The sequence below is a fragment of the Spermophilus citellus genome, assembly GCF_964194105.1.
Source record: "Spermophilus citellus genome assembly, chromosome: X".
Classification (NCBI taxonomy): Eukaryota; Metazoa; Chordata; class Mammalia; order Rodentia; family Sciuridae; genus Spermophilus; species Spermophilus citellus.
The window spans coordinates 105,055,569-105,081,338 of NC_138190.1; the positions used below are offsets into that span (position 1 = coordinate 105,055,569).

Below are 25,770 nucleotides of genomic sequence, written 5' to 3' on the forward strand. Positions count from 1 at the left end.
GTCCGCCGAGAACTAAAAAATAAATATTGAAAATTCTCTCTCTCTCTCTCTCTCTCTCTCTCTCTCTCTCTCTCTCTCTCTCTCCTCTCTCACTCTCTCTTTAAAAAAAAAACACCCTAAGATACCATCTCACTCCAGTAAGATTGGCAGCCATTATGAAGTCAAACAACAATAAGTGCTGGCGAGGATGTGGGGAAAAGGGTACACTTGTACATTGCTGGTGGGACTGCAAATTGGTGCGGCCAATATGGAAAGCAGTATGGAGATTTTTTGGAAAGTTGGGAATGGAACCACCATTTGATCCAGCTATCACCCTTCTCGGACTATTCCCTGAGGACCTTAAAAGAGCATACTATAGGGATACTGACACATCAATGATCATAGCAGCACAATTCACAATAGCTAGACTCTGGAATCAGCCTAGATGCCCTTCAATAGGTGAATGGATAAAAAAAAATGTGGCATTTATACACAATGGAGTATTACGCAGCACTAAAAAATGACAAAATCATGGAATTTGCAGGGAAATGGATGGCATTAGAGTGATAACTTTTTCAGAACTGAGGATTGCCACCAGTTTCCTTGTTGCTTAAGTAGCACCTCATTGACTAAAGTGTCTTTTTAAAAAGTCATGATGGCCGCTGAACTGTAAACTATTCTTAGGGTTTTCCCCAAAGTTTATTTGATAGGATACTGCACATTTTCTGAGAATGAATAATTTTTGCATACATAATTTTTTGCAGTATTACATGCAGCAAAAAGGTACATAAATCTATAGTTCAGAGCTCAGTGGATTTCACAAAGTGAAAACACCTGTATAATGAGCACCCAAATCAAGAAATAGAAACTCCCAAGCCCAGAAGATAACCTTGCACCCTAATGTGAAGAATTTTTGATGCAGCACAATTACCAACTTTGTCTCCTGAGGGAATGACCTCTTGTAACATTGTGATAGAAGCCCGTTTGCCCACAGAAACAGTGTACTTCACTGCACTGGGGCTATGTTACAATGGTGATCTGCAGCTGCTTGCTGTAGGGAGTTATTATCAAGCACAGAGCACGTGCATTTTTTTGAGGCAGTTACTAAGCCAGTTCAGAGTTGCCACACATGGCTGTACAACACCCACCTTGGAGTTCTACAGGCAAAGCAGTACACAAGGGCTCTTTGTTATTATTCTATTTCCTGTTCTTTTCTTTTCAAGCAGTGTGCATGTCCTTCTATGCATCACGGTGTGTAGCTACTGCTTGAATTTGCCAATAGGCTCACTACAGTATTGAATTCTTACGAAAAGAAAGTTTGGTGATTCATGCTGAATTGTGGGAAACAAGACTTGATGAAGGTTATTAGGTTCAGAATCTGGTTGTGGATTACTTGGTTTTAATACTTGAATGATCAAGTTAGGTACAAATCTGAGACTTTGAGTTAACTGTATTCATTTTGACCTTTTTTGAAGAATTACAGTACTGGGATTTACTCGTTTATGTGTTTTTAATTCTCTCTAGACATTAACTTATCGTTCCAGACAAAATATTGACATGATTTGGTTAAATGCTGCCTGCAACTAATAATGTTTTAGTTTTTTAAAAAGAAAATACACCATAATGTTAACATTGTTTGCAAAATTATGGATGATTATTTTTCTCTTCAGTATTATTTTTCTGAATTTCTTAGAATGTTTTATACTTATGATCAGAAAAATCAGTTATTTTTAAAAATCCATAAATACTCAAATAGTGTAGACAAACCTGAAGAAAGTGTTAACAATGTGACTATAGCAACAAGAACAAAGCATATCTGCTAATAGAAATGATTTACAGACTATTGTGAACAGTTAAGAATTGCTTTGACCTTTTGAATATATGCAGCCCATATAATTGTTTAGTGTGATCCTTTCTTGTTAACACTAATTAGTTTCTTCATATGTAAAATGGGCCTTGAACAATAAAGAATTTTAAGGACTGACTCTTCCTATTTTAATATGGAGCACTTCTTTTTTCTTTACCCATTGCATCATTATTTGTATCTTTTTTCTCCTTCACACACACAGAAATATACCTCTCCTTTCTTTGTATTTTTGTTTCTTTCTTAGAACAGGCCTATTTAACCTCACTAGAACCCTTAGTATCCATTATATTTTATAATTTTCAGATTAATCCTAAATGTAACTATTTGGTATAAAGAATTCAATATATTGGTGATTTTTTTTTTCTCAAGAGACACTGGATTTGCCTGGTGATGGTAGCTTTGTCATTCTAGGAAAAAAGAAGGAAATTTGGCTAGAATGAGGGCACCAAGAGGATTTCATGATGTTCTTATTTTTACTTTATTAATGATATATTGAACATATAAGCTCATTAAAATTGAATCAATTATTAATTTCCCTTGAAATTAATATGAAACTCCACCAGTCGATTGTTCACATAAGCAACTATCAGATTCAAGGGTTGCTTTGGTACCACTTCTTTTTATCTCAAGATGCTTTTTGTGTCCTGCTCTTCTATTCCCTTACTCTGCCTTTCACAACTTGGTAAATTCTACCTTAGGTTCTCTTACACGCATGTGTGTATACACACAAATCCTTTCTCTCTCTCTCTCTCTCTCTCTCTCTCTCTCTCTCTCTGTGTGTGTGTGTGTGTGTGTGTGTGTGTGTGTGTGTGTGTGTTTCTGTCTTTTTCTCTCTGCCAGAGCCCTTTCTCCATCAAAAATGTTGTGCTCCCTTCGGTGTGATTTCATATCATTTTTTTGATGGTGAGGGATACTGGGGATTGAACCTAGGGGCGCTCTACCACTGAGCTACATCCCCAGCCCTTTTTCTTTTTTATTTTGACTCAGGGTCTAGCTAAGTTCCTGAGTCTGGTCTCAAAATTGTGATCCTCCTGCCTCAGCCTCCCCAAGTTCTGAGATTACAGGCATGCACCACTGTACCTACTTCTTTTTTTTTTATATAAGATTTTTTTATATATTTATTTTTTAGTTTTTTCTGCGGACACAACATCTTTGTTTGTATGTGGTGCTGGGGATCGAACCCAGGCCACACGCATACCAGGCGAGCATGCTACCGCTTGAGCCACATCCCCAGCCCTGTACCTACTTCTTTTGAAGTGAAATTAACCAAATGACAAACCAATGCTCTCAATATCTAATGACCTTGAATATATCTCTAACTCAGCCACATAATCTCAAAAACCTCCAGTCAACCATGTAATCCTCCTGATTAAATATGCATTTTCTCATATTCCAGTATTCAAGATAAATATTAAATGCTTTTGTTTGTTTTGGATTATAATGATATTGTTTTTTGAAAAGTTTTATGACAAATTTGAGTTAAATAATAATTTCTACTTGCTTTGCAATTTCAGTCCTCAAAGTATTTTCACACGCAATAATGTGTGGGCTCTTTGGAAACCCAGTTTAGCAACTTTACTATGGCAAAATGTATTGTCTCTAGTTCCAAACTACTAGCTTAAAAATAAATTCCTGAAACACAGCCCATTAGTATTTCCATTCTGGTTACTGTCCATTATGATAGCCCTATGAAGTATAGTTCATTATATTCTTCCCAACCACACTGGTGTAGTTTTCTCTAGTTATTCAATCTTTTTGTCATGTTGACCAATGTCCCACCTCACATTTTCCATGTATTTCACCTTAAGGACTCTGCATTTTGTTTTCCTAATCTATGATGGTTTCAGAAGACATTATTTATTTTATAACATTTGTAATGTTCTTAAAAGTTTTACAAATATATCTTAACTTTGATTTGTAGTTAGTTAGCCATCAGTAAATCTTCAAGTACATCTTTTCTCATTTTAGAGAATTTCAGCAGCCACTTGAATGAAGGCTAGAAGAATATTTGTGCGAAGTTTTCATTCACAGAACCATGAGCAATCTCTATTTAACTCTGTTGTAAAGAAGTTTTAATAAGGGTGTTTCAGTCAAATTCTTTTTTACCTCCACCACCACCACCATTTCATTTTGACAACAGGACAAGCAAGATATGTGAGAGAGATGGAAATTGACCAATGTAAAATCACTCTTGCCCCAACCCCCAAATCCCTCCCTTTGTGCTGTCCCTCTCTAGCTAATGCCTTTTGGTTGAAGTGGCAGACAAGACAAGGGAATTGATTTATCTCAAGTAATATGATTAAAGCCAACAAATTATCATTTGAAATTAAAGAAAGCTACATGATTACTCTATTTTCATTTCTGTCTATTGTACCAAAGGCAATTGTGTTCCATTTGCAATTGGTAGATGTCATATTACAATGGGAGTATAGTGTCCTTGAGTCACACTGCTTAACTTGAATTCTAGCACTACCAAGTAAATAAATATATGATCTTGGTCAGGTTATTAACTTGTACTTCATTTATCTTGTTCATAAAAAGTGGCATAATAATATCTACTTTCCATGATGTTAGAAATAAAGCATTTAGGGGCTGGGGATATGGCTCAAGCGGTAGCGCGCTCGCCTGGCATGCGTGCGGCCCGGGTTCGATTCTCAGCACCACATACAAAGATGTTGTGCCCGCCAATAACTAAAAAAAATAATAATAATAAATATTAAAATTCTCTCTGTCTCTTTCTCTCTCTCACTCTCTCTTTAAAAAAAAAAAGAAATAAAGCATTTGGCCTTTTGTGAGCAATTAGTCAACGTTAGTTCTCTTGAACTTTTTGCCTCCAATAGTTTTGCTACTAAACATAATAATTCCCCTTTGGCTATTATAGCTATTCACCACCACACTTTGAAATATGTAATAGTTTTATATGCAGAAGTAGAAAAGAACTGTGATATCCATATTGCTATTTTTTTCTCAGAAGTTCCTGAGAAATGTAGAGATAAATCACACAATCAAGAAATGGAAACAACTATCTTATCTTTCTTCTCTCCTGTGTATTTCCATTTTAAGCAATGACAAAACTTTAAAAATAAGATTTTATACTCCAATAATAGAAATGGCAGATGACCATGACCCTCTTGTTAGCATGGTAGTAGAGAAGTAGCATAGAACTCAGATGAAGTTTAATATGAATCCCAACTGCATCATGTAATAGCTTTGTGACCCTTGCCAAATTAATCTCTTTAAAACTCAAGTTTTTTCCCAGATAGAATGGAGAATGATAATTGCATCTGCCTCATGGGGTTATGATGAGGGCTAAAATAGATAATATAGAGAAATCACTTAGTACACATCCTGGTACATAGATGTTTTAGTCAGTTTTTCATCACTATGACCAAAAGATCTAATAAGAACAACTTATGGGAGGAAAAGTTTATTTTGACTCATTTGACTTATTTCAGAGGTTCAGTCCACAGACAGCCAACTCCATAGCTCTTGCCCAATATGTCAACCAAGAAGCATAGCTTTCCTTACCAGGGACAAAATACAAACCCCAAAGTCATACCCCTGTTACCTACCTCCTCCAGCCATATCCTACCCACCTACACTTACTACCCAGTTAATCCAATCAAGTGGATTAATCCACCAGTTAAGTTACAGCTCTCATAATTTGATCATTTCACCTCTGAACATTCTTGCATTGTTTCATATATGACCTTTTGAGGGATACCACATATTCAAACCATAAAAGTAGAGAATAGCTTACCTTCCTCCTACCCTCATCTATAGACCAGTCTTGGCAATGCATATCATTGTAGTACTTCTGGAAGCCTCTAAAATGCTAAAGAAACCAGCTATAACTTTATGGAATGCTTTATTTTCTGAACTTATTTATCTATAGAACAGTTTTTATCTCCAAACACTTAGCATTTGAAATATAATTTAGGAAGTACTGACTACCATGCACTTGACAATTTCTTCCTTTTATATTTTGTTTTTTGTTTCATTTTGTTGTGTATTTAGGCTGGCCTCATATTTTAATAGTATCAAAGATTTGTCAGTGTCAGGGAGTGACTAAACCAATAGAGTTTCCTCAACTATGATAAGAACAGAATGTTTTCAACTGTGATGACAAACATTTAGTTATATTTCTTTGTACGTTTTATGTCAGGTTAATAAAACTTCAAAGCATAGATCTACAGTTGAGTTTTATTCTCTTTATTGACTTTCAGAGACAATTTAATGAAAAAAAATAAAAACACAGGTGAGATAAGTTTGTGTTTGCTTTTATTATTAGTGTGTGGGCTGGAGTGCAGAAACTAGCTTTTATATTTCATACAGAAAGAAATGTAATATACTCAAGTAGTAGAATATTCTTTTTTCCCTGGTACTATAAATTGAACCCAGGGGCCCTCTACCACAGAGCTACATCTCCAGTCCCTCCCTCCCTCCCTCCCTCCCTCCCTCCCTTCCTTCCTTCCTTCCTTCCTTCCTTTCTTTCTTTCCTCTTTCTTTCTTTCCTTCCTTTCTTCCTTCCTTTCTTCCTTACTTCCTTTCTTTCTTTCTTTAATTTCATTTTAAAATAGAGTCTCCCAAAATTGCCCAGGCTGGCCTAGAACTTGTGATCTTACTGCCTTAGTCTTCCAAGTTATTGGGATTATAGCTGATGCCACCACACCTGGCAATAATAATTCTTTCTTACTTTTTTGTTTTTGGTACCTGAATGATACCAAAAGTTGTGAAGAAAGGCACACTAAGTTCTTATTTTCTCTATGGATACCTAATGTAATACTTACTAATTAGATTATGGTAACTTCTGCACCTGTGGGCCAGGACAAAATGAATACCTTATCTCTCGACAGAATATTCTAACTTTAATAGTAAATGGAATTTTCAATCTAATCTCCCTATTACAAACTATTTCTGAAGAGGATGCGTACAAAATGAGATTCCAGAATTAAGAAACAGTTTCAACTCCCATTTATGACTAGTACTCTGCTAGATATTGTTAGGAGGAAAGGACTGAGCAAATAGGTAAAGAAAGATAATATAGTCCTCTCCTTCCAAAGAGCCTGCATTTTCAGTCTCTATTGTATTTTTTATAATAATGACATTTTAGTGTGTGTTATGATTTGGATCTCAAATGTCCACCAGAAAGACCATCACTCAAGGCTTAGTCACCAGCCTATGTCATTATTCAGAGGTAAGAATGAATAGAAGAAAGTGAGGTCACTTGAAGGGAATTTTGGGACCTCAGCCCCTTCCTGTCTCTCTCTGCTTCATGGCCCTACATGAGGTGAGAAGCCTCCCCTCCCACCACTCCCTGCCCTCATATTCTGCCTTGCCCCAGGCCTCAAAACAATGGGGCCAAACAGTCATGGACTAAACCCTCTGGAACCATAAGCCAATATGAATCATTCCTCCTTTTAAGTTTTTTATCACAGGTATTTTGTCACAGTGACACAAAGCAGGCTAACACAAGTCTGGCACTCAAATAGCAATTCAGGTAGGATTCTCAAATCTACACAAAAATGGCACTGTATAGAGTTGGACAACATTTAAGGTACAGAGTGCATGTATCTTCTGTGCATTCTTATACTAGTTCTACCTGGGCTAAAAGGTTGAGAATAAAGGGGCAAATGGTGGAGGCCACGTCCCAGTTTCATTATAAGTCTAGACTATGACCTAATTCTGTGCCTGTATGTTTTTCCCTTGATAGAGCAACAATTTATTCAGTGGAATTCTTCTTCCCAAGGCTTTACAATATAGGAAAGCAGAAACTATGAATACAAGACAAAAACATCACCAAATTCCAAATATTCATTTGTTTAAGTTTTCTTTTCCTGAAATCCAGAAGTCTTCCATTTACCTTATTTTTACTGCTCAACAAATAATATATTTTGAATTATTTTAGTCTGTTGTATTTATCTTGTTAGTTAGCAGTTGCTTCATCTTGCACCATCAGATATTACTATCAGATTCTGAAGAGCTCTGGATATTGCAAAATTTATTATCCCAAGGGATTGAATATGTTGATGATGTAGAGTTTACTATCATTCCTCCAGAAAACATTAACAAGTAGCAACAGCAAATGACGGATTTAGTTTCTAGGACCCTTACCACCACAAAACAAAACTACAATAGAAAACATTAGCATAAGAAGGGTGTGGTCACATGCTTGTAACCCCCCAACTCAGGGAGGCTGAAGCAGTTGGATCACAAGTTCTAGGCTAGCCTCAGCAACTTAGTGAGACCCCATCTCAAAATAAAAACTAAAACGTGCTGGGGATATACCTGAATGGTAGAGCACCCCTGGGTTCATTTTTCAGTACTGCTAAAACAAAAGAAAGGTAGAGAACGTTAGCAAAAAAAAAAAAAATTGTAATGTATTTGCAGAATATCCTATTATTAATTAAATGACATATATTCTATAACTTTTTACAATGGAGTGTCTTATTATTTTCTTTTTTTTCAGTATCAACACAATTTAAAGTTTTATAGAGACTCAACCTGTTCCAGCTGCTCTTCCCCTAAGTGCCCAAATGCCATCAGTCTCCTAGAGAACCAGAATTACTCTGTTCTAATTTGAACTTAGAACTAAATCAGCATATGTCCTAGCATCTGAACATAAATCTGAAACTGAGGTGGGTCAATTTAACAGATTCAGCACTGTGGCAGTAAGCATCACACTAAACAAGATCTATAGAGAAGGATGAGTATATAATGTTTTATCTGTATATATCATATTTCCTTGCTGTAGTAGGACATATCCTGTCCAGATATGCCATCCTTCTATGTAGGGAGGAGGTGCACCTTGGACTCTGTTCATTACAATTATCTTTAAAGTATAAATTTGTTTTTCAGTTTGAATTAATTCAAATTATATGAAATATAGCATACTATAGGTTTCTCCCCCCATCCTTGATTCTAAGATGTTGCATTTATGCCTTAAACCTCAGATAATATTGAACCCTATATATAGTATGTTTTTCCTGTATATGCATTACCCATGATAAAATTTAACTTATAAATTAGACATAGTAAGATATTAACAGCAATAACTAATAGTAAGAGAAAAATTATCACAATAATTATAATAAAAGTTATTTAAAATTTCTCATTTATTTCTGGGGTTTTCCATGTAATATTTTTGGACTGATGGTAGCTGAAACTGCAGAAAGTGAAACCATGGGTAAGATGGGACTACTGTACTTAAAATTACATTCATCAAACATTTATTTGACAAATATTTTTATGTTACATTCCACTTACTCTGCTAGATGTTGTGGATACAGTGATGAAAGACACAGTCCTTAACCTGAAGAAGTTCAGGGGTTAGTGAAGACAAATAAACCAGATAACTGCAAGGGAAGCCTGTATTAGACAGTATAAAAGTGGAACAACTAAACCAGATGGGTCAAGAACTTATAAAAGGAGGTTGAATTTTATTCTGTAGATGAAATGGAACTTTCAAAGAGCCTTTAGCACAATAATAATATGAGTATTTTCCCCTCTTGGAAAAATTTCTCTGATGGCCACAAAGAGAATGAATTAGAGGGCTAAGACTAGTAACTTGGAGCCCAATAGAAGTTCATTAATGGACATTTAGGCAAGAAATATTAATGACAATAGAAATTTATTAGATCAGGAAAAGAATAAGACTATTTATGATGTGACTTTCAAACATAGGTATGGCTAATTTTCAAATCTCTCTATGTGAAGTTCATTACTTTTGATAAACCAAAAACCAAAATAATTCTATTGTCAAGAGTTTTTCTATGCATGATAAAGGATTGGCATTGGTCTGGACAAAATAACTGGACAACCATCTTGAAATTCCATGACTATAAAATCAAACTATAATTAAACTTCAATCCAATATATTTCTCTCTCTCTCTCTCTCTCTCTCTCTCTCTCTCTCTCTCTCTCTCTCTCCTTTTTTTTTTTGTGGTGCTGGGGATTAAAACCGAGGGACTTGTGCATGCAAGGCAAGCAGTCTACCAACTGAGCAACTGAGCTATATTCCCAGCCCTTTAAAAGTTCTTGTTTTCTTTTGTGGTGCTGAGGATTAGAACCCAGGGCCTTGTGCATGCATCACCCTGATATTTCTCAAAGTATTGTCCACAGGCCACATGTAGCAAAGTAACTCACAGAACCTGTTAACCTATAAATTTCCATGCCCCACCCAAGACATACTGAAACAGAGAATAGGTCCCAGGAAGCTCAATATTTTAACAAGTTTTCCAGGAAATTCTCATTCAAATTAAAGTTTGAGGATAATTAATCCAGCCCAAAAGTTCTTAAATCGTGATCTAAGAACTTCTGGGTCTCTGAGATTCTCTCAAGGGTCCATGATATTAAAACTACTTTTGTAATAATATTTGGCCATTATTTACTTTATTCACTATGTTGATATTTACATAGATGATGTAAAAGCAATGGTGAGTAACACTGCTGTCATCTTAAAACCAATTAATATGGGACACCAGACTATTAATTATAGTCTCTACCCCCATGCACTTATAGGAAAAAGAAAATGCCACTTTTACATAAGAATGTCCTTGATGAATCAGTAAGAATAGTTAATTTTATTAAATCTCTACCCTGTACAACTTACATATAGGTATATTTTTGTGTGATGAAATGGGAACTAGGCGTAATGCACTTCCACAGCACACCAAAGTATGATATTTCTCAAGAAAAAGCACTTGTGTGACACAGTTGTCAGCTGAACTAGCTGCTTTCTTCAAACAACTTCTTTTAACTTGAAGACCTGCTGACAATAGCTATTCAGACTTATGTATTTGGAAGACCTTTTGTAAAAATGAAAAATGAACCTGTCATTTCAAGAAAAACAACTGACTGTTTGTTGTTCATGACATAAGTTTTCAAACAAAAATTAGAAAATTTTGAAAACTTTTACCCACCATGTGACTTGATAATTTCCTATTGCTTAGACTTTTCTGATGAGATCAATGGTGATATTAATAACTAATTTATTTTTTGATATCATATAGTCTAGAAATGAGTCACCACTTAGATTTACATTACTCAGTGAACCAATATTTTCCAAATGACCAAGCATAATATTACAAAATTATGGATGAATAAAAGATCCATTCAGCCTACAAGTTAGACCAATAGGTTTTCATTTAACTAAGTAGAAAGAGTTCATTGATATGGCTTCAAATTCTACTTTGAACCTAATGTTTAGAGAAACCATTGAGTTTTAATGTAGTATCAAAGAATATTTACAGCTAATGAAAATTCTTTTAAGACACCACTTAACTTTCCAATTGTATATGTGAATAAAAATTTACTTCATATGCCTCAAATAAAATAACACAGTAGAACTAAAGCAAAGGCAGATATGAACATCCAGCCTTATTTACCTGTCTTCTATTATGTGTGATATTAAAAAGGATTGCCTGGCCACGGGTAGTGGCACATGCCTGTAATCTCAGCACCTTTGGGAGGCTGAGGCAGAAGGACTGCAAGTTCAAAGCCAGCCTCAGTAACTTAGAAAGGCAACTTGTTAGGCAAGGCAACTTAGTGAAATCCTGTCTCAAAATATAAAAAAAAAAAATAAATAAAAAGGGCTGGGGACATGGCTCAGTGGTTAAGCACCACTGGGTTCAATCCTCCCATCTGCCCTGTCCCCCCCCCATAAAAAAAACTGTCCAAACGACAATGCCACTCTTCTTTATTGTACTTTTTGGAAAATATATTAATTTTTAATAAAATTATGTTAATTATATTGGTGTGTGTCTATGATATTTTTAATGAATTGATTAATATTTTTAAAATTGCACACTGTTAAATTCTAATCTGGTATCAATAGAAATAATCTACATAAGCAAACATTGAGGCCCTCAATAACTTTAAAGAGCATAAAGGGTTCCTGAGACCAGAAAATTGGAGAATTGCCTATCTAGCTCTTGGTTTCTTAATGATATACTAAACATAATCACTAGTGGATGTCAGAATAGTTCAGGTAACACTAGGTATTTTTATAAAAATTCTAAAAATTGCTAACCTGTAGCATGACATGTCATGGACATGGTATTTTTTAAAACAAGGTATTTTTTATAACAATTCTATTTTTATTACAATTCTAAAAGTTGCTAACCTGTAAGTGTGACATGTCATGGACAAATTATTCATCTGTGACCATTTAAACACTATTTCCCTAGTGTGTTTGATTTTCCTGGGGACTCCATTTGCCAAAGATATTTTGTATATACTATTAGCAAGTCAGTCATCCACTCCCTGATGAAGTTTGTCTTCGAAGCCAGGCAGGGCACTGTGGTGCACACCTTAATCCCAGAGACTGGGAGGCTGAGGCAGGAGGATTGAAAGTTTGAGGACAGCTTCAGCAATTTAGCAAGACCATGTTTCAAAATAAAAATAAATAAACAAATGAAAAGGGCTGGGGATGTAGCTCAATGGTAGAGTGCCCTGGGTTTAATCCTTTGTATGGGGGGGGGGCGCTACAACTGAAATATTTGGTAGTGCAGAGCAGAAATGCAATTTACTATACCTGATTATATGCTTGCATTTCTTTTATTGGCTTATAAAATGATAATGGTAAAATGTGATTTTGGTCATCTCCTCGCCACCACCCTTCCCCACAAAATACGATTTGTAGAAACACAAAATGTTTAGAACCATTGATTTAAAAAACAGCTTACCAGTACTGTCTATTCTAAAACAGACTAGGTTTTAACTTTAAAGGCTAGTTAGAAACATAATGACATCTTAAAGGAGCATATAGTACTGATTTAGTCTTTCCTAGTGAGCCACAGACATATATTTCCAGATATTTTAAGAAAAAAAAGAAACCATTTTTATATTTGCTTCCTTGATGATGTGTCTATTATTTTAATCAAGAGAACTTCTATGAAGCAGTAAATGTAAGGAACTTAAGTTTGCTTCATCTTGACTGGCAATAATCAAGAGAAAACAAAAAAAAATGCCACAAAACAGGACTTTCAAGAAGGAAAGACCAGTTTGGCTTAAATGTTTAGGTAATCCGTTTTCTGTTTCATAAAAACATCACTAGGGATTCTTGGTCTTTTGCGCTTTGGTATCCCTCTTTGAAATAGTTGGTCTTTCCCAATGTTCCAAAGAATTTGGGCTGTAGAGGGAAAAACAGCTTTTGAAGGCTACTGTGGACAAAAATGAATATTCAGAAGTCCACTTGAATTGGTTCCAGATTTTTCTAATGGAGGAAACATTTGTTATGTTGAAACTCTTCACACTCAGATCTTGTTCATTCTAGATATCAGTGAATTCCAAAGTATTGACTTCATTATACTATCAGGATGTCTGGGAAAAACTGAATATGAACTTAGTTTTAGAATAACTACTTTGGCCTTCAGTTGCCCTTATTACTTGTAGCACTCATTGTGAATATTCTTTTCTAATATTAAAAGTAAAATATTGGTTGAAAGAGATACTAGCACTGCTTTCCTCATGTCCTTCTCTTTTGTGTGTGAATGTCAAGGGAAGTGTGTAAGTATGCTATCACCATGCTTGGAATGTTTTATATCTTGTGAAGATTTTGACATGTTATCATTTAGTATATGGGGGAAAGACTCAGAAGTACAGAATGTACTGTATAGACTGTACTTAATAAATATTTGTTCAATGAATTTGTGCTTAAAAATAAATAATTAAGACTAGATCAAAACTATAATATCATTAATGTTTTAGAAGAAATGAAAGGGGTTGACCACCAGCATGATCTTAGGTTAAAATTCTATACATTGTGATTGCTAGCTAGAAAATTCCCCCATAAAGCTTAGGATAGATACTTTTATTAATATTTTAATGGAATGATAGGGAAGATAGGGAAGAGGGGAGGGAGGGGAAGGTAGGGGGCAGGGGATTAGCAAGGATGAAAGTAATTAGCAAGGATGAAAATAAATGCCTATTACTATTTAGTAATAGTAAAAATAGTTGCTACAGCCTATTTCATTAACTTTGATCCCAAGGTAGGGACATATCAAACCTGTTTTTCATTGTTGAACATTTGAAATTGGAGTTTATATTTCTTCTGCTACTTATTTCTTTTTTTATTTAATTGATTTTATTTTTTAAAATACACAACAGCACAATGCATTACAATTCATATTACACATATATACCACAATTTTTCATATCTTTGTATATAAAGTGTGTTTATGCCAATTTATGTCTTTATGCATGTACTTTGGGGGTTTTTTGCATTACAATTCTTATTACACATATATACCACAATTTTTCATATCTCTGTTTATATATAAAGTAGGTTGACATGCAATTCATGTCTTCATACATGTACTTTGGATAATGATGACCATCACATTCCACCATCCTTGCTAATCCCCTGCCCCCTCCCTTCCCCTTCCTCCCCTCTTCCCTATCTAGAATTCATCTATTCCTCCCATGCTCCCCCTCCCTACCCCACTATGAGTCAGCCTCCTTATATTAGAGAAAACATTTGGCATTTGTTGCTATTTATTTCTAATGTGTTCCTTCTAAAATACTTTAGATAGCCGTGTGAACATGTAATAAAACTTAAGCTACCTCTTATTAATGACTTTGAATTAGGAAGCTTAAGGATTCCTTATAGAATTGGAATCTGTAACACTGCATACAAATGTAATCTCAAGAAAGTGTCATTTAAGTCATAATGGACCCACAAATTTATATTTAAGCAATTAGTATCCAGATTAGCTGTTCTTCAAAATTAAATTTTCAAATACAAAAATAGTATAAATACACTGAATTGTAAAAAAAAAACCAGCTTTTTCTGCTGTTCAACTCTGAAAATATATTTATTAGCTATAACACATTAACACTAATAAATAGTTTACTAGTTTATCTCTACAAATCAGAAAGACATTTAACTTATAATTTTTGTAGTGTGTCTTCATGAATTTGCCCAGTGGTACAGGAAATAAAATGGTGTAAATAGTCTCATAATCACCTTTGAAATAAAGTGCATATTTAGAGAGATGAAATCCTGAAATGAGAACTGTTCTATGACCATTGTTGTCCAGTTAGTGGTCAGTTTTCTTCATCAGATACTGTCAACAAATTTAAGATTTTTTATTTTCTTTAGAGATGGGTGCTATTTTTTTAGAAAACTAGGATGAAATCAATAGTTGATTTGAAGATTCCATAAAGATAATAAAAATGTAGTCGTGTTCTTTTGTCAGATTTGATTTCAGATCCTTAGAAACCTAGTACAACCCTACCACCTTCAGGCAGAAACTGCAGCTCCTGAGTTCAGTGTTATTTTTGCTACAAATTGCTGCTTCCCTTTTCAGATTGTTAACAAGGTTTTCTTTGTGTATTATTATTATAAATAACATTGGGATTCATTTTGACATATTTATACATGCTTAGAATATAATTTGCTCCTCTTCAGTCCTCAGTACTCCCTTTTTCTCTCCCCTCTTCTCCCCCCACTGACCCCATTCTCCTTCTTGTATTCTATTAGTCTTTCTTCCATTTATTTATTTTAATCGGTGCTTTATAGATATACACAATGATGGAATTTCTACATATACATAGCATAATTTGTTCAATTTCATTCCACAGTTCCCTTCCTTTACCTATCCCTCTGCCCCCTCAATCCTCTTCCTCTACTCCACTGATAACTCATCTATTTTCATGGGATCCCCTCCCCTGTTCTCCTTATTTTGCTCTAACTTCCACATATGAGAGAAAACTTTTAAGTTGTGACTTCCTGAGACTGGTTTATTTCACTTAGTATGATGTTCTCCAGTTCCATCCACTTACCAACACCCATTCATCTGTTGATGGATACCTGGTTTTAAGTAAAGAGTATTACCAAGTTGAGGAATATCAGAACAATCATAAAGTAATGTGTTATTTCTACAAATATTGGACATTGAAGGAAAATAATTTTTTATGATGAAGGATATTTAACTAACCTAGTATCAGTTGGGAATGTGATTTGGAAATTATTTTTTCTAGTACTACCATAATAGTTATGCAAAATTCATTTCACTAAGATCATATTTTTCCTAATGGTGATTGACTAATCTATACAATATATTTGCAAGTGCCTACAGGGCAGGGATTATATTTTATTCCTTTTTGTAGCACCACAGCATAGCAAAGTGCCTAACATGTATGTTGATACTCTAATACTTTAGGATGTGGCTCAAGCGGTAGCGCGCTCGCCTGGCATGTGCAGAGTGCTGGGTTCGATCCTCAGCACCACATACAAATAAAATAAAGATGTTGTGTCCACTGAAAACTAAAAAATAAATATTAAAAAATACTTTAATCAACTGGGTGTGGTGGGGCGTATCTGTAATCCCAATGACTCGGGAGGCTGAGGCAGGAAGATTGCAAGTTCAAGAACAACATCAGCAAATTAGTGAGGTCCTAAGGACTTAGTGGGATCTTGTCTCAAAATTTAAAAAAATAAGAAATAAACAGATCTGGGGATGTGGCTCAATGGTTAATCAACTGAGGACCAAAAAAAAAAAAAAAACACTTAATGGATGAGGTTAGCATATTGTCTATATTCTGTATAGCTGGTCTGGTCTATAAGCAGGTTAGTATTAATCTTAATCTGATTGGCACTGTTGTAATTTGAATATGAGATGTTCCCCCAATTGATGTGATGGAGAAATAATTGAATGGATTACTGAATGGTAACTCTAGGCAGGTAGGATGTAGCTGAGAAGGTAGGTTACTGGGTACATGCCTTTGCGGGTTGTATTTTGTCCCTAGCACCTTGGTCCCTCTCTCTGCTTCCTGGCAACCTGAGGCAAGCAGTTTTCCTCTTCCAAATCCTTCCAGCATGATACTCTGCCTCACCTCAGGCCCAGATCAATGAATTTGGCCCACAAGGAATTGAACCTCTGAAACTGTGATCCCCAAATAAACTTTCTTCCTCTAAGTTGTTCTGGTCACATATTTTGGTCACAATAACAAAAAGTTGACTAACACTGTTTAGTCAGTTGACAAAACTTGATACTTTTCAAAGGAGATAGTTGTTTCAGTGAAATTTTGCACTGAAAAGTAGATAACTTCTGAATTTGTACTAGAGTGTACAAATTAATACATCAGCCTTGATTTTGTGTGTGTGTGTGTGTGTGTGTGTGTGTTGCTGGGGATTGAACCCAGGGCCTTGTGTGTGTGAGGCAAGCACTCTACCAACTGAGCTATATCCCCAACCCAGCCTTAATTTTAATGGTTAACTATAAGTATGTTTCGAGGAAGTAGCAATAATTTTATAGACTGTGATAAAACTATTCATTTAATATGTGGTTCTACCATGAGTGAGAGAATACAGATATGTAAAATTCTTCAACATAAATGACATAGACTTAATGATATAAGTTTGGTTAATTGGACTTATCTTCTTGAGGGTCTAGACTCCTCTCTTCAAAGAGGATCAGTTTTCATGAACAATGAAGAATTACTTTGATTTTCTTTCTAGGAAAGGAATATCAATATCTCACTCTTTCAAACAGGTAAAAGATTGTATTTTTGATCATCCCTTTGAAAAAATGCCATTCTTTACATTTTCCAAATTTTGTTTAAAATGAAAAAGATCTTCTAGCCTTTCTGCTCATATTTTAAGTATCCCCCTCACTTTATTTTTTCCTTATAATAAATGGCTAATTATCTGTACAGAATGTTTGTAATTCTTTTAAAAGTCACTAATAGGACTCAGGGTAGAGCTCAGTGGTGGAGTGCTTGCCCAGCATGCATGAGGTTCTAGTTACATTCTTAACACCATGAAAAAAAATCACTCCTAAAGTCATTAATTTTAATTCAAACCATTTGAAATAATCACTTGAAATAACAGCCTATTTCCAATATTTCGTTGGCATAGAAAAACTTAATAACAAACCTCACCAAGGCCTGCTTTTAGCAACAGAAACCAAACTATCAGAAAAAGTTTTTTTTTTCCTGTTCTACAAAAAGAAATCTATTCTTCTTTGTAGTTTCATGGCACCTATCTTATTTTGTGATTTTCAACAGTGTAGCAAGTAGAAAAACTTAACTTCAAATTGTACATAGACTGGCTTTAAAAGTAGCTGTGAAAAAAATAAAAAGAATAAGCAAAGTAAATTTATTACAAGTTAAATTGAATTGTGTACATTATGCATAAGTTTTGACTATAATGTCCAATGGTGAGCTGGAGCCAGCTTGCTGTCAGTTGTACTACTTCTTCCCAGCTCCACTTTCATGTGGCCATGGTGGAAGTATTTACACCATAGATTGTGGTGAACACTACAAATCAGGGCTTCCTGTAACCCTGAAAGCCAATTGTTAAACTTTTACCACTATATCCCTGAATGTATCTAATTGATTTTCATTTGGGGGGGCATACCAGGGATTGAACTCAGGAGCACTTGACCACAGAGCTACATCCCCAACCCTTATTTTTATTTTATTAGAGACAGGATCTCACTGAGTTGCTTAGCGCCTCTCCATTGCTGAGGCTGGCTTTGAACTCGCTATTCTCCTGCCTCAGCCTCCTGAGCCATTGAGATTACAGGTGTGTGCCACCACGCCTGGCTTGATTTTCATTTTTTAAAATCAAATAATAACTTTAGGTTTCATTAAAAATACAGAACTAATGTAGAATAGAGGTGAAAAGCAGAAATACTAAAGCCAAACTGTTTGGGGTACAAATATCACTCCTGCATTGACTAGCTTGTATTATCCTAAACAATTTAGCCAATTTTATCTTTAATTGGGACAATAGCAGTGTCTACCTTGTAGGGTTGATGTGGTGATTAAATATGTTAAGGGCCTAGCTTATAGATAAATCTTATCTAACAACCTCAATTCTGCAGAACATAGCCAGGATTCAGGAAGTAAACAAAAATGTCTGAGCAACCAATATAAATGCCAGAGAGTACTTGCATTGGAAGCTCTCCCAAACTCTTTCTGAAAGCCTGGTTTACTTACTCTTTCTGCAGAACCAAGCTTTATTGTCTTTTCTGAGCCAACAGAAGATTAGAAACATAAGATTAGAGAGTAGTGCTGCTGCTAGAAGCAACAAGTTGAGTAAGAATCTTCCTCCTTCAAGAAACATTGATGAATGTGAGAATTTAAGAATAAGTGAGACCAGTGCTGGGGCTTGGGCTCAGTGGTACCACACTTGCCTGGCATGTGTGAGGCACTGGGTTTGATTCTCAGAACCACATCTAAATAAATAAATAAAATAAAAGCTCTATCGATGACTGAAAAAAATATATATTAAAAAAAAAAAGAATAAGTGAGACTGGCACATGCTTGTAGCCCAGTGGCTTGGGAGACTGAGGTAGGAGGATCAGCAGTTCAAAGCCAGCCTCAGCAAAAGTGAGGTACTGAGCAACTCAGTGAGACCCTGTCTCCAAATAAAATACAAAATAGGGCTGGGGATGTGGTTCAGTGGTCGAGTGCCCATGAGTTCAATACCCAGTACTCACCCCCTCCAAAAAAAAAAAAAAAAAAAAAGAATAAGTGAGACTGGGTGAACTCCAAGGTCCATTCTTGCTCCAAAAATGTATGAATTGGGTAAAAAACATAATAGTTAGGGAAAAATAATACTACATTAAATAATGGCTCACAAACATGATCCAGTGTCAATAATAAAATGGGACCATATCAGATTACTTTTTAAGATGTCTGTTCAAGAACTGGGGCTGGGGCTCTGTGGTAGGGCAGTTGCCTGGCATCTGTGAGGCAGTGGGTTTGATCCTCAGCACCACATAAAAATAAATAAGTAAATAAAGGTATTATGTCCACCTGTAACTAAAAAGAATTTTAAAAAAGATGTCTGTTCAAAATGGTTAATTATAGAATGTCATAGAATAAAAAACTAATCTATTACAAATGAAGATGAAATATTTCTGGGTACCATAGATGTACTAAGCATTAATTTGTTTATCTATATATTTCATAGCAGTCCATTGGAGCTAGTATTCTATGCATTAGATGGATACAGTGGCACAGACCATAATCTCAATGATTTGGGAGGCTGAGGCAAGAAAACTGCAACTTGAGGCCAGTCTCAGCAATTTTTCATAGCCCTCAGCAACTTAGCAAGGTTCTGTTTCAAAATAAGTAAGTAAGTAAATAAATAAATAAATAGGGCTGAGACTGTAGCTTAGTAGTATAGTGCCCTTGGATTCAATCCCCAGTACAAAAAAAAAAAAAAAATTACACATTGAAAATCTAATGGATAACAAATTCCACCATTATGTACAACTATACTATGTATGCCAATAAAAACATGGAAAGAAAATAAATAATGTGTCCTTTTGAGGTTGTGTTACACAAGAGCTTGTACTGGTGTTTCTCTGCTTTCTTGCATCTGGGTAACATGACAGTGATCATCGGTTTTAGAAAGTAGCCCTCACAATCAATAAAACTGTCACAGAATATATTATGAAATTCCATTGCTAATTTTCACTTGAAATATATTTTAATTATTTTTATCAAAATGGTAACATGTTAATACAAAGAAAAAAAACTTTACTAGTTGTAAGATTTAGGCTATAAATCATTCAAATTGAAATTAAAGAATTATCGGGTCATTAATAATGAAGTCTCTTGGGAATATTATGAGTTTTGTAAAAGAAAAGCTCTTTCAGATACTTATTATGAGATATATGTCTCTTCTGCAGAAATAAAATGCTGCTTAGAGATTCTCTTTGAATATTTTTAATTCCAATGCTCAATTTTTGTTTTTGTTAATCTGTGGATTGTTCTATAAAAAGTTTATTATACTTATGAGCTATATACCTATGTTTTTAAAATATGACATGACCAGGTATATTTGAACATGTTAAAAACAATATCTTGGGCTGGAGATATAGCTCAGTGGGTAGAGTGCTTGCCTTGAGTGCATAAGACCCTGGGTTCAATCCCCAGCACCACACACAAAAAAAGAAGAAGAAGAAGAGCAGTATCTTTGTTAATAAAAATTTAATTGTCTAAGAAATAGTTAAAATTAAGTATATGTGTAAAGGTATTTGTTACCTGTAATTTTTATTTATGTTGAACATCTAATTTCCTAACAATACAAGGAAAATCATCCCCATAATTAAGAAATTCTCTCTGCCCTAAAATGTTCTTAATTTGGAGAGGGAGTAAGGCATAGAAATTGAGATGCAAACAAAAATAAGTACTAAATAGGGATTAAAAACAAGTGATGGCCAGGTGCTATGACACACACCTGTAATCCCAGTGGCAATGGAGCCTGAGGCAGGAGGAACAAGAGTTCAAAGCCAGCCTCAGCAACTTACTGAGGCCCTGAGCAACTCAGTGAGAACCTGTCTCTAAATAAAATATAAAAAATATCTGGGGATGTAGCTCAGTGGTTAAACACCCCTGGGTTCAATACCTGGTACCAAAAACAAAACTACAAAACAAAACAAAAAACAAATGATGGGAACAACAAGGAAACATTACTTTCTCAGTCAGAACTTGGAAAGACTATTTAGGGCAACATTTAAACTGGGATTTGGGTAATACATAGACAAGCAGAAAAGGAGAGAGTGTCAGAACAGTCATAGGGCATTTTAGGCTGAGGGAGCAGAAAGAAGAGTTATAAAAATTGAATGAAAATATACAGTCCCATGAAGCTGAATCTGAATATTCATGAGGTGGGGATGTAATACAGATATATCAAACTGGGGCACAGTGGTGCACACCTGTAATCCCAGTGGCTCTGGAGGCTGAGGCAGGAGGATCTCGAGTTCAAAGCCATACTCAGCAAAAGCAAGGTACTAAGCAACTTAGTGAGACCCTGTCTCTAAATAAAATACAAAATAGGGCTGGGGATGTGGCTCAGTGGTCGAGTGCCCCTGACTTCAATCCCTGGAACCCTCCTCCTAAAAATATCAAACTGGAAAAGTCAGTTGAGACCAGATCACATAAGGTTTTACATACTATGCCAAGGAGTCAGACTTTAGCCAGTAACAAATAATCACTGAAAACTTCTGAGCAGGAAGGGAAGAGACATAATCCAAACTAACAATGGCAAAAAAAAAGGAAGGTAAACTCTGATAAAACTTTAAGAGCAGAGGGATACTGAATATAGCACAACCAGTTAGGAGGTTACTGAAATAGTTTAGGCAAGGAAATTATGAAGACCTACATGAAGGCAGCAGAAATGAAAAGAAGGATCTGATCATGGGAGACAAAAAGGAAGTTAGTAGGATGTACAGGAGTAACTAGGTGAGCAGTACACATTCAAACATGATTCTATGGTTTAAACTAGGTTGCCAGAAAGGTTGAGATGCCATTAGTTATGATTGGAACACTGGAGGGGGAGACATTTTCAGATAACTGTAAGAGTATGGAAAAGAGGAGGTATATCCTAATGCTTAGAAATAAATCTTTTATATGATTAGGAAGTGAATTCAGTAGATTTTTTATTGTTGGATTATATATAGCCTGTATGAATATGGATTGTGAGGACTGAAATACAGCATTGTTCCTGATATGTAGACAATGTACATTTCTTGAGTATCTTTGTTTTTTAATCTCCAGCTGACCACAATAGCCAGTATGTTCCTGAGCATCCACCCCTGCCACCCACCTCATATCTTCTAAAAGAATAAAAACTTATTTCTGTTAGCCAAAAAAGCTTATTAGAAGGCCCAATTAGTGATTTTAAAGGAAATCTTTAAAATTATAATACATTCCAAAGTCTTATTCTGCAGGTTACAATATCAGAAATAAATGCTAGATTATATAAATAATAAAAAGTATAGCCATTTTATTGAGACAAGGCTTATAGAGAAAAGATAAATAATGTTTGTGCTTTTAGAGTCCTACTTAGAAATGTAAAGTCCCCAAACAAATGACAAAAAGAGTCACTTACTCGCAAAACTACCAATTCTCCATATACATAAAGAATTTTTTGGTCATATATTCACATTGGAAGATACACCAGAAGGTTTCTACATTTCAGACTCCTCCACTCCCAGTTACTTTTGAAATTTTCTCCCATGTAAGTGAGAATGGAGTGAGTCATTAAATTCTATCAAACTGACTGATCACATATTGGTCAGTAGAATTATTTTTTTTAATTTTTATTTGTTTTAATTAGTTACATATGACAGTACAATGACCTTGACATATCATACATTTGAATCAGATGGGATATAATTTCTCATTTTTCTGAGTGTACAGGTTGCAGAATCACATTGGTCATACAGTCACGTATGTACACACAGCAATAATAATGTCTATTTCATTCTACTGTCCTTCCTTTCCCCCCTTCCCCTCCCCTCCCCTCCCATCACTTCTCTCTACCTAATCTAGGGTAATGCTATTCTTTTTTATATTTTTCTCACATCTTCATACATGTATTTTATATAACGATGAGGGTCTCTTTCCACCATCCATGGTCAGTAGAATTATGAAAGGGTTTAACTAAATGGCTTTCATATACAAAAAAGAATAGTCTTTTGAAAATTTAAGATCTGTTACCAAAGGTAGCAAAATACAACAGTCATTAATATGGTATTATGTAAAAATGTGGATGTGTAACCGATGTGATTCTGCAACTTGTATTTGGGGTAAAAAATGGGAGTTCATAACCCACTTGAATCAAATGTATGGAAGATGATATGTCATGAGCTTTGTAATGTTTTGAACAACCAATAAAAAAATTTAAGATCTGTAATGAATGATACTCTTTGAATATGTTTTTTTGAATTTAATAACTTCAAACAAGGAGAGGATCCTAGTGTGTAGTGTGAGGTATTTCTGTTTGGCCTGATCTTTTGAAGTCTTTGGCTATTGGACCTATAAATTTAAGGGATTATTGCGGGGGGCGGGGATTCTACAATTCACATTGTCTTTTAGGGTTTGTACTCTTAATTTGATCATTGAATTGTGAATATTATTATAATATTGAAATTATATGTTAAACTTTTGTCTAAAGGTCCTTTTAGATTCTTGTTTTTGTGTGGTTGTTTATTCCACATTGGAGTTTGATTATTAACCTTAATTAGTGCCTTAAGCTGACATCAGTGGGAGGTTTCACTGGTCGGTAATACCTTAACATTCAAAGAACTCTTCTTTTGCTTAAGATTATTGTTCTAAGATCATATAAACTAGAAGGAATATAAACCTTGAAAAATATTGGAATGGCTGAGCAATCTGACATTCTTGGGATATAGGAAAAAACCACTTGTCTTTTTTCCAGAAAAAAAAAAAACATATATTTGGGATTAGAAAGGGCATTTTTACAGAAATTATCATTAGTAATAAATTTAATTTAACTTCATATGTCCTTAATTAGCCTGAATAGAAACATTTCCACCAGTTCTATGTGTAATCTTCATTGCTAACCAGATCACATCAATGTAAAACCTTAAACATCTTGGACAAATTTTATATTGCTGTTGAGGATATAGAAAAATGACACATCATGGACATAAATAGGTTGTACATTTTGGTTTACATACATTATGTGTCTCACATTACTATCCTGACATATATGTACTAGTGAATACATACGATAATCTTTCACCCTGTAAGTTGAGAGATGCATAGCTGAATATTTTTATATTTCCCAAATCTCAAATTCTCTGGAACATAAGTCCTATTGTCTACAAGCTAGGGGTCTATTTGTCATTAAAGAAATCTTCATATAAATTGCAAATTGGGCCCAAAAGACAATACTCTTAAATTATGGGTAATTAATCTGAGGAGAGGGGAGCTACCTGCTATATACAATAGCTTCCTTACTAAACTGTGAGGACCTTAGAATCAGTATTCAAGCCTCATGAATGTTTATATCCCCTACAACTTTTATGTATATAGTAGTTGATTGATAAACGTTAATTGAATGAATAAGTAAACTTCTTTTGTCTCATCGTGTCTCATTTTAAATCATTTTAGCAGTTGGATTTTGTATTAAGAGTGTCAAACTAAAACTGAATTTCTTTTCTTACAGGTGCAGGAGACATTGTTGCAATCATGATTGGCAATCTGAAAGGAACAAAAATTCTACAGTCTATTCAAAAAGGCATACAAGTAACAATGGTCATTGAAGTAGGAAAAAAACATGGCCCTTGGGTGAATCACTATTCAATTTTCTTTGTTTCTGTGTCCTTTTTTATCATTACCGCAGCAACTGTGGGCTATTTTATCTTTTATTCTGCTCGAAGATTACGGAATGCAAGAGCTCAAAGCAGGAAGCAGGTTTGTAATGCTCCTCTCTTCCTGTTTGCATTTTAATATATTTCCCTTGCTAGACAAAGATCTCTTTCTCTCTCTCTCTCTCTATATATATATATGTTTTATAAAATATAGTAGTTTAAAATTTATGTCAGCCTCCATCTTCATTTATTTTTTTAATTTGTCAAGGAATTTAATCCTGCCTGATTAAGTCTTTAACACCTCATTAAGGAAGCAGCCAGAATTTAATTATAAATGGGTGAAAATACATGTTCTTTTAAATAAATTTTTTATTATAACAGCCTTCATATTCAATAAAGAAAATTTAGACATTAGAAGGTAAAAAGGAAAAATCCTTCCCAAAATCCAACATATCAAAATATCTGTAATCTCTGCCCAAAGATAACCACTGTTATTTTACATATGTGCCTTTGCATGTGACAGTGAGGCTGAAGAAAGACACTAGGCTAGCTTTCATGAGAAGGCACTAGTTGTGTTCCAAACAATGACATATTCATAATATCTAGCATAGTGTAACATTATTACATAAAAGGTACAAAATATAGAAACAATAGAGCCAAAATACCAAAGTATTATGGAACAAGAAAGTGCCCATGATTCTGTGGTTTTGATCCTGGCACCTATAAATTATTTCTTATCCCCCTGATATCCTCATTCTGTGCTTATTCATAGAGCCTTATTCAGATGTCTGCATGACCACTCCCAAGCATACATCTTCAGTTCCCTTGGCCATACTCTCT

The 25,770-nt window shown here is 34.9% G+C and overlaps 1 protein-coding gene across 2 annotated transcripts in view; it reads left to right on the forward strand.

The window, feature by feature from the left end:
• The window catches only part of RNF128 (ring finger protein 128), a gene marked incomplete at its 5' end in the record, with an annotated part of 105,740 nt that overhangs the window by 52,788 nt on the left and 27,182 nt on the right, over positions 1-25,770 (forward strand). For both annotated transcript variants that reach the window (XM_081278325.1, XM_081278324.1), the window contains one exon: positions 24,786-25,033. In XM_081278325.1, coding sequence (XP_081134451.1) covers positions 24,786-25,033 — 248 coding nt within the window. The remainder of the gene's footprint in view (positions 1-24,785; positions 25,034-25,770) is intronic.